This window comes from Branchiostoma floridae, chromosome 1 (assembly GCF_000003815.2).
Source record: "Branchiostoma floridae strain S238N-H82 chromosome 1, Bfl_VNyyK, whole genome shotgun sequence".
Lineage (NCBI taxonomy): Eukaryota > Metazoa > Chordata > Leptocardii > Amphioxiformes > Branchiostomatidae > Branchiostoma > Branchiostoma floridae.
Window position 1 is genome coordinate 19,423,255 of NC_049979.1, and position 15,106 is coordinate 19,438,360.

General features: G+C 39.9%; 3 protein-coding genes across 3 annotated transcripts; all 3 read left to right on the forward strand.

The window, feature by feature from the left end:
• Window positions 1–2,004: 2,004 nt before the first annotated feature.
• Window positions 2,005–6,062, forward strand: LOC118411600. The gene is made up of 6 exons (XM_035814099.1): window positions 2,005–2,179; window positions 2,569–3,200; window positions 3,875–4,149; window positions 4,777–4,945; window positions 5,191–5,379; window positions 5,926–6,062. Exons 2-6 carry the CDS (start codon window positions 2,906–2,908, stop codon window positions 6,060–6,062), a joined length of 1,065 nt encoding a protein of 354 aa, XP_035669992.1. The 5' UTR covers window positions 2,005–2,179; window positions 2,569–2,905.
• A 525-nt stretch (window positions 6,063–6,587) lies between these two features.
• Window positions 6,588–8,747, forward strand: LOC118422888. The gene is made up of 2 exons (XM_035830740.1): window positions 6,588–6,759; window positions 7,329–8,747. Exon 2 carries the CDS (start codon window positions 7,380–7,382, stop codon window positions 8,028–8,030), a length of 651 nt encoding a protein of 216 aa, XP_035686633.1. The 5' UTR covers window positions 6,588–6,759; window positions 7,329–7,379; the 3' UTR covers window positions 8,031–8,747.
• Window positions 8,748–8,861: 114 nt separating this feature from the next.
• LOC118425544 lies at window positions 8,862–14,329 on the forward strand. Its single transcript, XM_035834461.1, has 9 exons — window positions 8,862–9,644; window positions 10,172–10,464; window positions 11,292–11,430; window positions 12,047–12,124; window positions 12,448–12,483; window positions 12,550–12,627; window positions 13,204–13,345; window positions 13,538–13,562; window positions 13,996–14,329. Exons 1-9 carry the CDS (start codon window positions 9,353–9,355, stop codon window positions 14,227–14,229), a joined length of 1,317 nt encoding a protein of 438 aa, XP_035690354.1. The 5' UTR covers window positions 8,862–9,352; the 3' UTR covers window positions 14,230–14,329.
• The last annotated feature ends 777 nt before the right edge of the window (window positions 14,330–15,106 follow it).

Sequence of the window (15,106 nt, forward strand, 5' to 3'; positions counted from 1 at the left end):
GGTGCTAGGATAGGGAGTATTTGGGCATCAGTATAATCCTAGCTATTTTGTATGTCTGTTGAACAGCTAGCGACTTTATGATGGGTAAAGCCGTCATATAGTACAATATTCTTGATACCAAATATAACTAATGTCGAATTATGAAAAGTATTTGACAGTCAAACGATTCGTCAGATACGTGCGAATTCAAATAGTATATAAAATCAATTGAAATATTGAAAACTAAAATGTAATTTGCACTATAATTTGATAGAAAATGTAACAAGTCCTTAGAAGTCCATATGATTACCATGCAACTTAGGCAAGTGTCAAAATTATGTTAAGACTTCTGCACTTCAAGACGCCAAATTGATCTTTACATAAATGTTTATTGCCATTTATGGGTGTATCTAAATGTAGCAGCTACGAGTCTACTTGAAAAGTAACAGTCAATGTGCGTAAGGCTATCTGACGATAGATTAATGACCCGACATTTTGTTTTCTAAGTCTATAATGTTTGCCTTTAGGCATTATGATTTAGCACGAGCTTCAAAGCTATAACCCTGTCATTTTGCTTACCTTCTAAGTTTAAGACTCCTGTGATAATAGACTGGATCAGACCGGTTTGTGCGGCGCTCACAGAAAAGTAGTCCTGCCAAGTCACGAAGAACACTCCGAGGGACCGCATCACTCCATACGAGCATGCGCACACGACGAAACCAGTCAGGGCGACCATCCACCCCCATCCTCCGTCTGGTGGATCAACGGGCCGCCCCGGTCTGTTTCTTGCCGATGTGCCCATCTGCACACGTAACGTTATAGGCATAAAGTCTTGATCATATGGCCAGCTTCATTATTCTACAGAAATGCAATAAAGCACCGTTTTCCGTTTCTATGAGCCAAGAGGACTTCAGAATCTGTAAATATTGTTGTTCACACACACATTGCAACTAAAAATCAGTTCAATCACCTCTCACCTATGTGTATGAACAATGAGGTGCAGACTATAAGTTGAATAACTATAAAGTAGTTTTACGATGATTTGCGAAACAACCACTGCTGACGACATACATGTAGCATATTTGCCTGCATAGCCTGTGAGGGGTCACTCATCAAAGTTCATAGTTTAACGTCCTCACCTCTGCCGACTACGAGTTAATATGTAACAAACGTTTCGAAGCACTATGTGATTTTGGGTCTAACATAAAACGCATTGTGCAACCCCTTTGGTAACATATTAGCCCAACCTGCAAACGCATATACGCAGGAACCAAGCAACACAATCGTGATCGGCTTTAGCCAGTCATTGTAATATCTCCACTAAAAGTAAAACAAGCCATTTTTGTTGGTATGGCCTTCTCAGATATTCTTTGATAGTGCTCAAGCCATATGTGTAACAGCAAGGAGGTTATGGTAACAGTGACCAATATGCACACGCACGAATTTGCGTGCTGTCATGGGTTTTGGGTTGGACAATAATTTTATTAGCCGTCGATTGTGCCTAATGTTGCGACAAGGTATAATAGATTTCATAATAGGTTCCGGCGCGGCCTTTGGAGGATCGCAGACAAAGGCCTGGGCCGCTCGCGAGACGCCCGGCAAAATTGCAATTGGCAGTGTTTATAAATGACTAACTAATACTTACAGACAGTGGAATCCGGAACAACAAGATACAATCTACGTCTAGTTCATGCTCCGCCACGTTTCTTGTCAGAAGAGGTAATGGACTTCAGAGGTCCCCGAGTGAGTGACAGCACTGTGACACCTGTATACGTGGTCAGAGTTCAGAGTTCACTGACTCCCCGGCCCGTCTTTCCCCTGCACCCCTGCGAATGGATAAAAATGTTGACCTCCCCATTTTCTATATACGTCGGAAGATAACGTTACTTAATAACAAAAATATTCAGAAGAATGGACGGCTCAGTCCATACTATGCTTCTTTGTAGGAGTGTGTATGCATGAAAACCTAGTAGAGATCAGTAGACACAATTTTTCACGGTATTGCGACAGTTTGTCCAAAAGTCGCCAGACGGCTCTTTTTACAGGTGTTGTCAGCTTTGGGGTCAAAGGGCGGCAGGAAGTTTGCTCATGACAAAGAAACGCTGTGAGCTGGAGCTGGCGGTATTTCCCCGCCTTCGCTATATTTGGCGACCTCTGTGTCATCATTGAGGCACGTACACCGCCAAGGAAAGGTTCAAAGGTGAGTCAAAGACCACAGGGTATCACAGGGATATCAATTTTCTTAACAAGGACCCTTGTGGGAATAACAGGACCTCTTTTCGTATGGGTCATCTCCGCAAATGCGCAGTCAGAAAGGTCCAGGAAATAATCTTTGCGTGCTACAACTGACGGTTGTTTTTCCTCTGGGAATACGACATTTTAGAGAATTTCTGTTGACGTGATCCCATATCCTATTGAATTATTCAAAGCTTGATGCTCTGTGTATACATCACAAAGTGCTAAGAAGTAAGTCAGATTGGAGTATAATCCTCATGCATAGAGTAATTTGAAGTAGCAGTAGATTAAATAGTAGTTCAGTTATTTGTTTACAACTTTGAACGCTAACAATTTTGTTTGTTTCTTTTTCAGTGAAATCACATGGAACTCAGAAGTGTAGGAATTCATGTAGGAATTTCGCTTCTGCTACAATTCGAATCTTTGATGTCTACAATTTTACCAACATTCTAACAACTTAGTGTAAAGTTGTATGAGTCACACCCCACACCCCCCCACACACTGAAAGTTCACAGGCCACCATCACGTCATAACCACAAGGGAGCATCCAGGAAACTAGTGGTGTCTACAAAGTCTGACATTCTCACCATGACCAATCAAACTGTGTGTTCCAAGAAAAATTCCAGCCTTCAACAATCATCCAAGAACTTTCAAACCATTCAGTTGTGAAAACCCCACAAGAAGAAAGAACATGTCTCAAAGGAAAGGTGTTGTTCTTGTTCTTTTGTCATCTTGGACTTTGATTTGGAATCAAAGTTTTAGCACAGCGACTTTCAATGTCACAAGGACGGACCGAGACTACTTCTCTGTGCAGACGTTAGACGGGGAGCCCTGCCCAGATGGGGTGGATGATTTCTGTATGACGAGGGACGCGGAGGGAGCTCACGTGTTTACGGACGTTAACGGGACCAGGTCGTGTGCGTGTATGTGTAAGAACAGAGACACCTACATGTCGGATGTGAGGAGATGTTCCCGTGCTGTAGAAGGTGAGTGATTTAATTATTGTCTGTACTATAAGGTATACCTGAATGTTGATTAATGTTCAGGTTACTGACCTGCCCTGAGGTACTTTTTCACCACACTGATCATTTTTAGTATAGAGATGGTGACATGAACAGCAATAAACCAAATACAAGAAGATTTAGTGTAAGGCTACCACCGGTACGTAACGTAAGGGTAATGGCTCGTCACATTTGTCCTATGATTGTTTTTACAACAGAACATTAAAAGCATAATTGAACTGCATTTCTATGGTTTCAAATGTGCTTTATTTTAATCCATCTGGTTCAAAATTCTTAATCCTGTACTACTAGTAGTACATGTAGTAGTGAAGAAAGTTACCAGTAGGAACAGAATGTAACTTTCGCATGACACATGCTAAGCTTCACTTTCACTAAAAGTTTCAGATTCACTTTCAGATTCACTACTGCTCCTTCCAATTTACAATAAACAAAAAAACAAACAAACAAACAAACAATGAAAAATTCTCATTGCAGATAAAAATGTACTGACTTGCATTTCTGTAATGCGGGGATAAAGAACAATAGGTGTATGTGACAAAAGTTTTGATTTGAAGCATTCCAGGTAACAGGAAAAAAGACATTTCTAGCCCAGCTTTGTAGTCTCCCTGGTATCTGACTGATGCCATTTCCCTCCCCAGACTGTAAGCTCCAGTTTGAGGTTGGGGATGGAGAAGAGATCTACATCATGAAGGACCCTCCAGACAGGCAGCAGCACAACTATGTCCTGGACTGGGACGAGGTGGACTGGACCAACGACGGCTACGGTCCGGGGAGGGACTGGACATGCTCAGTGTCTTCTCAGAGGTTTCTTGAAGACGGAAGGTGGAAGCCGTTCTCATGTCTTGGAGACGGTGTTCCAGATGAGTTTGTTAAGGTGACCAGACCTACACCTGGAAGGGCGTGGCTTCTTGTGGTGAGTCTTGAGATATTTGTTTGTACTAGTATGTACATATAGGTGTGTGGGGGGGTGGCAGTGTGTATTGATGTTTGCATGTGTGTATGTATGTGTTTATGCACGTGTGTGTGTTGGTGTGTGTGTGTGTGTGTGTGTTTGGGTATCCACGTGTATGTGTGTTTGTGAGACACTCTCAGCTTATGGCTTGGTTGTTTACTTTAAGGCAAAATAATAAGGCAACATTAATAACGTTTTGTATGACACATTCCATTTTTTTCACAAGTACAACAAACTGTTATTCACTAACTGGACTAAACGGAAACTGTTTGATCTCACTCCACAGTCCTACGGAGTATCAAAGCTATAGGATTAAACTCAGAGGTGGTCCGGTCTCACTGTTTAGCAGAAAACACTGCTATTGTGTCACAGGGAAACCTGAATCCTCCACTGTTCAAATCATCTGCTAACTTCTCTCCTCCTACTGTATAACATGTAAAGGACCAGTTTAGTTGAAATGCCATCCACACATCCTAGAAGGACTGTATTTCTTTCTATTTGTGTATCTACTGTTGTGAATAGGACTGTTTATAGTATAATTTTGCTTTTTTGGATAATGAAACTAATCCCTTTGACTCTCTATGTCAGTTCCAGTTTGGATCATACCATTCCCAGTTTGGGGGCCTGCTCATAAAGGTGGGAATCAACTGCCACAACCCTGATCGGAGACGAGAAGAAAAAGACAACGGACAAGAAACGGATTATGAAGAGCTGGACACGACTTGTATCGTATTTAAGACCAGAGGAACGCGTCTTCGTAAGTGTAATTATAATGGTGTAATTTCATTTAATAGATCCGTCTATATTGGATTTAAACATATTCATATATATTTGAATGAAACATTATGTTCACTTCTATATAATACTGAACTTGCTCCCCCCATTTCTTAAATGCAACTGTGTAAAAGAACTGCACAATTTTATGTTAGTTAAGGATGGCATATGTCTTAATTTCATGTATCTCCAACAGCAAAAATGTTTTTCTGATAATTTTTTCTACAGATATCCCAGGTACCCCCTGTGTGACTGACCCCTCCCCCACAAGTAGACCCCCCACCCACAGTACTGTAACCAGAGAAGGCCCTGCGGTGACTGACAAGAGTTCACCTGTGTTTACTCCAACATTCCTGTACACAACAAGGAGGCAACGATCTCCGGCAACAGAAGAATCCACTGTGTCAAACACCACAGGTGAGCAGAAATCATACTCTGTATTCTTATTTTTCATTTCTTAAAGTAAGGATACTATTTATTCTGCAAATACTACCATTCGAGTAGGAAGGCAAATATGTTAAGTAAATAGTCAAAGATAACTTTCAGTGACGTCCTGATGTCACAAATATTTGATAATGCCCTCTAGTGATACCTTTATGAACTGTATGTTCATTCTACACTGGTATCCATTTCCTATACGGTATGAATTAGCCTGTATACAACCAAAGTAGTTAAGAATTCATTCCAATCTCTAAACAGTAAAAAGAAGTAGACGCTTCTAGCTCTTGTGATTGATTGTATATTGTATATTGTAAAAGCACAGATGCTTTCACAGTTTCAATGATTTTTATGAGGATTAGAAATATGTTGAAAGTAAGGCTTTACTTCAAATGATTTATTCCATACTTCCCAGTTTATTATATCGTATAGTATCCTATGAATATTTTGCTTTATTTTTCATCTATCTGATCTATTTTGCTATTAAGTACATGTAGAGGCCTAAATATTGTATACTTTTTACAGGAATGATAATGACATCAGAAGATAGTAGTAACAACAGTGGGCTGATAGCTGGTACAGTGATAGGAGTTCTCCTGGCTGCTGTGTTGGCTCTGGGAATCCTCATCTTGTTTTATCGCAGGAAAAAATGGAAAAGGTGAGTCACAAGGTCTAATCCTGTACCAAGATCTTGACTTTTGTTTTCATGATTAGTGTCTTGTTTAATCTGCATCAAACAAGAAAATATGCATAAAAGCATTAAAATTACAGAACATGTACAGTTTAAGCTTATATTGTTGTGTTTTTGTTACACATAAATTTTGCAGGTTTTCCAAACTGGATACAAGACAAAGTCACAACAGGGTAAGTTGTACCATCCAAAGTTTATTTTCCCCTCCCTCAAAACATGTAACTTTTCAGATTGCTACTATCTGTACATTATTAACCATGAAGCCTCTTCACTGTAGTTGTAGGAGATTGGGACAGGATTGTGCGGTATTGTCCATCCAAAGCTAACATTACAATGTACAATCAAAAGTGGCTTAAAAAGTTGCATTGATAATAATGTAGTTGATATAATTCCACTTGTGGGCTGAGCTGTAAAGTAACATCACAGTGACTTATAATTGACCAACATTTAAAGATGACATCAAGTTCTTTTCTTTTGATTGAAGATTGTAACTTTCATGGTTCCTTTCCCAGATAAACACCAGTCGAGTGGAAAACCCCAGCTACGAGGACGCCATATTTCAAAATGGTCGCGCCAGCGTACTGTCGGAGGGACTCCTACACAGCGTGGAACACAACGATGATGAACAGAGTGAGGAGGGCAACGTGGAAAATGAAATTTACGAAGGGGTGGGTTACAGAAACACTTCATCATGTACTGCCGTAGGTTCCACTTGATTTACAGGCTAGCTCATTTCAAAACATCCATTATGTTTGGACTTTTTGGAGTTTTTATCTAGGAAACTGATAAAGGATACATGCCTCTGAAAATAAATAAAAAGCCCTCTTGTTAGTCACTGACAAAGAAAGCATTGATTTTAAGGACAACATTACTAATGTGAATACTGGTTTGATAAGTTTGTAAAATATTAGTTAGACAGAGTCAGGTCTGGACCTGAACCTGAACCTGAACCTCTGGACCTAAACCTGGACTTGTACACGATCAAGCCAAATTGACAACATATAACATGTTTAACAATTGTATATGTTATGCATTTGTTTCCCTATGTGCTATGTACATGTATTGTTTGAGTCACTTATCATTGAATTCATTGTATTGCTTGGAAAATTTTTAGAACCATTTCAGGAATGGAGTATTCTTTTGTTCCATGTTGTGGGTACATGTCAAAGACAAAACACCATGAAATTGTCAAACCCTGTCAAAATGTCAACCTCTGACCTGATTTGTTTTCCTCCAGGGTTTGCCTGACAACCCGTATGATGAACCCCTGGGTAGTCCTGACTCACAAATGTCAGAACAGGTACCGGTGCAGCCACTTGAGATCTCCGGTCCACAGATTTCACGTTTCAGCATCCCCAGAGAAGATGTGTACATTCCCATTGGAGGACAACTTAGTACCGTGTCTTCACATGTGCCGACACACCTGGACTTGCCTGTACCAGCGTATAGGGACGCTCCGAACAGCAATGGTTACCAGAGCTTGAACAGACCGTTAGTACAGACTGACCAATCGCCAAGCTCGCCGATTTATGCTACGCCAGACGTCGGCCATGTGTACACATCTCTAAGTCCTCCGTTACATAACCATGGTTACACTGAACCGACAGTTCCTCCGTACTTGCTACCAGACATTACCCATAACCCGTCATCACAGAACCACGGTTATGATGAACCAAACATTGTTTCTCCGTACGCACTTCCTGACATCTCTGCACAGTTTGGTGATCCCAACCAGAGATCAGACTACCAGACACCCAAACCACAGAACCATTACGAAACCCTGGAAGATCCGGATGGATCCAGTTTGAATGGCAACACTCAAACCTCGCTTGACCATCCCTACACAGTGTTGCAAGGACCTGACTCGCCAGTGTGTGCTGCTTCAAATGCGGGGCCAACTTTCTCCCAAGCAGACATAGCATCACATTCGAGTCAGTAAAATGACTGCGCTTTGGCTGGACCAGATATTTATGAACCAATGCTATTGGACTAAGCTTTGACAAATAGAAAGATCTATTTTATGATGAAAGTACAAAGGCTAATGGTGCCTTTTTTGTTACATAGACAGAGATGCATTTATCTATGAGACAGCATAATGATCTTGTCGAATTCCAAAATGAGAAACTGCCAGTACCTGACAAATGTAAGATTTGGACAATATTATATTCCCAACATTCCAGATAAGTGTAATAGTACAGAAAGTTTATTGTTCATCTATTTACATTTCATGCTGGTGCCACATATGTAGAGTGATTGTTTCAAGGAAAGTTGAAATCCTATGACATGTAACTCATCATATAAGCTGAAAAGTTCTGTTATTAGTTCAGATGTTCTTCACTAGTCGTAAAATATGTAACCGTTAGTCGTATATTATTATGTTATCATGTTACAGTATATTTTTTCCGTAGATATGTTTTGGCATGTTGTTTTGTTTCAAGTAATGTCAAGCATTTATTCCGGATCCAATAGGCATTATGAGACATATATAGAAGATATTTAAGTTATCAAGTATGTAATGTTATCTGTATTTATTTAACATTAAGTTAACAGTTATACAATATATATGTTACACTGTTGTATTGTTACAGTTATGTTTTGTTTGTCACTTGAGTAAACATTTTGAGCAATAAATGCAGTTACACGGATCAATTGTTAACGTCGTGTGAGGTTTGCGTAGCATTTTTACAACAACATTTTTATTGTGTGATGCATGATGCTACACTTGTTTGGTGTGACGCGCTTTAAACCTGTCTCGCTAGTCGGCGCTGCTGCACTATTGACACCTTTGTGTCAAAGGCTAACAAGCGGTGATTGACCCCATTCTTTTGTTGTGAGTGTGCACGCAAGCCAGGTGATCGTGTTACTGTGGATGTCGCGCATTGGTACGGCTTAATTTAGCAGATTTCACACTTGTGATCTTTTGTTTAGTATTTTTGCAAGGTTTGAAGGCAGTTTACAACGCTGGATCATGGATTTTTAATCCGGACGGATGTTTGCCAGCCGGACACGTCATTTTGTGCGAGTTTACCGACACGGATGGCCGCCCGGGTGACTATGACAAGGCACTGGCTATGACGTAAAAGCGGACGGAGCTGGGTTTAGCAACATTCTTTTGGCAACAATAACAACTCTTTAGGTCTACAAACCGACAAGGGATAAGTCTCAGACACTACTCAGTCGCGAAGTCCGCAGCACAAGCTTCTAAAACTGTGAAGAGTTAACTGTTTTGGGTCCCTGTAGTTAACGCTGGTGTGAAAGAGAATGAGGGCTGTTGTTCTTCTGGTTACCGTACTGTTTCAAGTTGTCTTACGGACAGAAGGAGATTGGACTCCGGTCCTTAACGTGACGAGGACCGGCAGAGAAGGCGACATCTTCACCGAGAGAACGGATATCTGTACAACGGCATGGAATGGTTACTGTACTGAGAGAAAGGCTAACCGTATCACCTGGAGAGAGCCAGGTGGCAGACAGGTGTGCATGTGCCAGTGTTACACCTGGTTCAACACATACCTGTCCGACGAGGATGAGTGTGAGAATGTTCCTTCAGATTCAGGTAAGTAAAGTTTACCATAAGGAGTATCTAAATGAAGTAACCTTGAAACGATAACATGAATAGAATAGAATTGAATGATCCACAAATGAAAATGGAAAAACAGTTGACCACCAATCTTGTGTGTTGACTGTAACGTTATATTATGAATCACTTTTATTCTGGCATTGAGAACCATCCCAGTGTTTAACGTTAACCCATTTTTGATAGACCAGGTCCAAGTAGAATTTAATTCTGACTAAAAGTAGAATATTGAACTAATGTTACATGTAACATCAAATTTCAAGCTAAAAGATCAATGAAGAAACAAAACACAACACAAAAATTCTATCTCAAAACAAGGCAATAAGAAATGGCAGAATTCATGCGATCTTGTCATTGTTGCTTGCTTTTAAATTCTGTTCCAGTCATACATAACAGATATATTGGGAATCACAGAAACGCACCCATGTGCAGACAGACAGTAAGAAAGATGTTTCTTTAACTTAGGATAAATTAATCATCATATGTCTTTATTTGCCTGACTCCAGAATGTGAATGGTGGTTTGAAGATGAGGGACAGCAGGCGCTGTACACGGTCACACCTGGCAGTGGTCAAACCGGCCGGATAGACTGGGGGGACGAAGACTGGCCAGGGTCAGGGGTCACTCCCAACTCCTGCTCCATAGACTGGTCCTGCGATGTCACCTCGCAGACTTACCTGGAGGACGGAGATTGGAAGGATCTGTCGTGTCTTGGCGGAGATATTCCGGATGACATTTTTGTCTTGGACTACGAAGAAAATGGCAGAAAAAGAAACTGTCAGAGACACTGGTTTGTCTCGGTAAGTCATGATCGTACAATTATGAAAACATAAAGCACGATGCCTGTACCAATATATCTCAAATATAGGGGTGATTTCTGATATTATTACATCGATTATAACGACAGATACGGCTCCCAAAATCTCATCGATTCAAGCTTTTATCACACCCCACCAACACAACAAGTATGAAACCAATCCATCCAGCCGTTCTTGAGTAATCATCTACACAGACAGAGACACATAACAGAAAATATAACCTCCATTCCATGACATTTCATGGAGGTAAAAAAGGACTAAATTCTTATCATCATCTACAATATTTTATAAGGATCAATAACTTCAGGTATCTTCTCAATCTCCAGATCACAGGTAAACAAGTATTCAAGACATTCTTGGAAAGGAATTGATAACATGTGGTGACTGGGTACAACTGTTAGAAACATCACAGCAAATAATGAAGAGACCTTATCTAAGGAAAGGGCTTATATGGGCCCAAATGTATATGTTTTCTACCAATTTGAAAAGAATGTTAAGTGAGATAAACTACTGTAATTAAAGTTAAAGGTGTCACAGGAAATTGTATAGTCTACTTCCCAATGTATTCCCAAATTAAGTGATGTATAGAGTTATACTGGTTATAGTTCCCAACGTTTTTCTCTTGACCACCATTCTATCGAAATGCTCTCATCTGATTAAGTTTAATTCAATTTTGATGTAGAATATGCTAACAAAACCTAACCTGGTCCTATGGATGAAAAATCAAAGGTTGTGTCAACACAAGTTTTGTTTACTGTTTGTGCCAGTGTGTCAACAGGAAACAGGTGAAATGTTTGTTGTTGTTCCAGTGGGATCTTACGTATGACATCACACGGCTGGGAGGACTGGTGATACACCTGGACATCACCTGTTCACGACGCAGGTGGGGGAACAGACAGTACTCCAGGTCACAATGCCTCAGGTTCAAGACAGAAGGAACTCATCTTTGTGAGTATATGAAATGACATATTACATTCTATTAGTTATTAGAATTGTGACGACCTGTGGATAATGATAATGTTCTGAATGAGTGGATGAAGGTTAAGTGATCCAGGTAATAATATACTTTAGTATGCCAAATAGCAGTTACTGAAGCAACAGGATATGGTTTTGGAAATGGTCAGATGTTTCAGATAGTCACTATCTTTCATCAGCGACACCAAAAAGCAATCACTCAAGAAACTGTATCTGACAAAAACCATATCCAGTTCCTTGAGTTACTGCTTTTTGGGGTGTTTTGAATGCTTTAGTTCTATGAAAAAAACTATGAAAAAATTGAATCCCCTCCAAAATAATTGAATTTACGGAATATGATTAGAGATATCTTTACCTAATCTACAACTCACTGTATTTGTTGTGAACAAAGTGTACAATTATTCTTCAAATAAATTATGCAGTTTTCTTGCAGCAACTTTGTCTTGATTCTACAAAACCCCTTCTGTTCACACAACTCTTCTTTGAATGTGAACAACTGCCAGTATAACTACTCTTAAACCATGGCTTAAGACTCAAAATGACCTGGTCTGCCACGTTATTAATCTGTGTGTAACCTTGTGTACTTCAGACACACCAGGCCGAGGCTGTACTCTCTACACACAGACCACACCCCCAGGGCAGGGCACCACACAAAGGAACCAGCACAGTGAGATAATCTCTCTGGAATCTCTGTTAAAGTCTGCTTGTGGATCTAGATTATATATGTTGAACAAACCTTATTTTGTGTTGTTTGGGTTCAAAGACTTGTCAAATAAAACCAACAAACACAATTTCTATACATTTGTAGTTATTAAAATAAATTTAAGTTAGTGTTTATTATGTAATAATTATTGTAATATAAGTAACTTAAGTTAGATCCTAACCTTTGCAGTGCTGTCCATGTGATGTCTATATTCTAGTTGTCATACAGCCGTGTTGTTTTATTACACAGACTGTATGCCTCTTTAATTTTAATGTGTCCTCAAACAGCTGCAGGTGGTGTGACTGCAGGTGGTGCAGCTGCAGGAGGTGGTGTGACTGCAGGTGGTGCAGCTGCAGGAGGTGGTGTGACTGCAGGTGGTGTGACTGCAGGTAGTGCAACACCTGATGCAGGCATCACTGCAGCACCTGGAGTGGAGACAACACATGCTAACACAACCTCAGGAAATGGTGATTATATTATATCATGCATGTATGTTTTGCTGCCCAGAATACACCCAGTGAAAACAAACTTTCAAATGTTACATTTGCTATACACTTGCACAAATTACGAATGATGGGATTTCAGCTTTTAACTAATACCAGTGATAATTAGCTGTATGATAGCACTGTGTTATTAGTGTTAATAACCAATTTACCCCAATGTTTACAGTCACATAATGCCTAGCCAATGACTAAACCACCTCACAAGCTCATTCTATGGTTTACTTGGTGGTTATGGGTCATCGGTCATATTGCAGTAAACTGCTTTGAGTAGGTCATCATTCGTATTCAATATATGATAGGGGGATGTGTTATCTCAGTTACTCAGTTATAAATACGTGGGTAACTTCCAACAAGTATTGTAGTCCGACATGATGAGTGTTCACATCTGTATCTCTATGTTCCCTTTGCCGCATTCGTATGCAGTTTGGCATGTCGTCTGTACGCAGTTGATGATGCATGATGATGCATGTTTTTTTTTTTTTTTACAATTTTGATAATCAAGTTAAATGAAATATGAATTTTGTATGTGTTATGTTGCAGGTGACATGGGAATGAACACCGGGGGAGGTGGGAGGAACACAGGAGCTATCACAGGGGGCGTGGCAGTGGCCGTCATCGCTATTCTGGCCTTAGTGGGAGGGTTTGTTTTCTTCTGGAGAAGGAAACATAAACAGAACACTGGGTAAGTGTAGTCTCCATGTTTCTCTCATGTAATTCTGCTGGCTGATTGAAAATTTCATTCTAGTATCAATTGCAGCTATATTTTGTGTATGTCTGAGTTTGTCTTTGCTGATTAAATCCCAAATAAACAGAGAAATTTGTTTCATGTATAGTACATATTACTGTTAGTAATATTTGTCATTTCTTTTTGCAGGAAATCTTCATCAGGAGGCACTCAGGTAATTATTTCAATTAATAGTATTCTATGTAGTCATACCCCCTCTTGACTGGTGTGAAAACTCCAGTCAATGAATACCATATTGATGGATACCAAATTTCTCAATACTTAACACCTTTACAGCAAATACATGTATCTCAAAGATTCTTTTGTATTAAACTTTGGAAAAAAATCCAAGCTGTATCATCACACTTGTGATGATACTAGACTAAAGAGTGTGAGTGAGTGATAATTGTGCTAAAGGTAATGATATTAATTTTCTGTAATGCTTGTAGACAAAGGATTTTTTTTATAAATTCCATACAATGAAGATTGATGAAAGAAATTATAGATTTTAAAAGTTCTGTAAAGTTATAGCTGGTACAGTCATTTAATGTAAGACACCAGCTTCTAGCAGACATGCTGACATTATACACAATGTCTTCCTTACCTAGGTAACAGTGCAGAACCCAGGATACCGTGTCCACATCTCAGCACCTCAGATCAACAGGATTAGTTCAGATTCATCAGGATATGTTGATAACTCTGGGTATGTGGGATATGATACAGGAGGCAGCGTGGAAAATGCCATCTACGAGGGGGTAAGTCTATTTTTTGTTTTGATGATAGCTATAGTGGCAAAGTACTCGTTCAGGATTGTCATAATTATTATTTGTTCATATGAATAGCTGACATGTTCACTTAACAAGTGCTATATCTTTTCCCAGCTGCCTTACCTCAAAGTTAGAGCAAATTTGGTTCAAAGGCATTAAAGACCAAGTTAGATCAAATGAGAGTACTCCCCTATAGACATTTTATATTTATATGTTGATATGCTAAGTTTAACTGTAGACATAAGATCAATTTGTGCTACCTCCGGAATGTAGATGGGTTACGGTTAAAAGTTAATGGGATTCATTGCTACTTTGTTTAGCTCTCCCTTATTTGTCTGCCAATTATTCAAAGTGGCTGTGAGTTTAGAATATTGTCACTTTTTTTCACCAGCAACAACCAGAGTACGCATACACAGACGTGGTTGTTCCCTCCGCACCCAAACACGATGCTGCTTACCAACCTTACCAGCCCTACGACCAGGTGCCGCACGAAAACCTGTACAGCTCACCGGAGGCAGACAACGTCTATGCACAGTTGGATGGCACCCAGGAACAGCAAGTCCCATCAGCGCCGCCGTTACCGTTCGCAGAATCCTCAGGGACAAACCACTATACATCGCTGATGGGGGATCAGGAGAACTTGTACCAGGATCTGGGACCACAGTATGAAGAACTTCCTGCATACAGTAGAGGGACAGACTCAGATCCTTCCATAGACAAATCAAAGTCACCTCATGGTTTTCTATGAGACAAACTGAACACTGAGTTGCTGAGTCACTGCAATTTGCCCATACATGTATTTGTTTGGTGCTGGGTCACTGCAAATCTCACTAATTTTGTTGAATTCAATATATAAGATTTATCAACTCTTAAATAATTCCATCAGGTATCCTCGGACTGCCATATTAAAAAAAGACTGCCATATTATTGAGGCCTCAATTTTCAAGAATGT

What these genes read in the sequence shown, in the direction of transcription:
- LOC118422888 (XM_035830740.1), top strand. Translation starts at nt 7,380, where the DNA reads ATGTCAGAACAGGTACCGGTGCAGCCACTTGAGATCTCCGGTCCACAG.
- LOC118425544 (XM_035834461.1), top strand. Translation starts at nt 9,353, where the DNA reads ATGAGGGCTGTTGTTCTTCTGGTTACCGTACTGTTTCAAGTTGTCTTA. An exon ending in AGAGACACTGGTTTGTCTCG is followed by an intron (nt 10,465 to 11,291) that starts GTAAGTCATGAT and finishes TTGTTGTTCCAG; the next exon opens with TGGGATCTTACGTATGACAT. An exon ending in CACACAAAGGAACCAGCACA is followed by an intron (nt 12,125 to 12,447) that starts GTGAGATAATCT and finishes GTCCTCAAACAG; the next exon opens with CTGCAGGTGGTGTGACTGCA.
- LOC118411600 (XM_035814099.1), top strand. Translation starts at nt 2,906, where the DNA reads ATGTCTCAAAGGAAAGGTGTTGTTCTTGTTCTTTTGTCATCTTGGACT. An exon ending in ATGTTCCCGTGCTGTAGAAG is followed by an intron (nt 3,201 to 3,874) that starts GTGAGTGATTTA and finishes TTCCCTCCCCAG; the next exon opens with ACTGTAAGCTCCAGTTTGAG. An exon ending in CACTGTGTCAAACACCACAG is followed by an intron (nt 5,380 to 5,925) that starts GTGAGCAGAAAT and finishes TACTTTTTACAG; the next exon opens with GAATGATAATGACATCAGAA.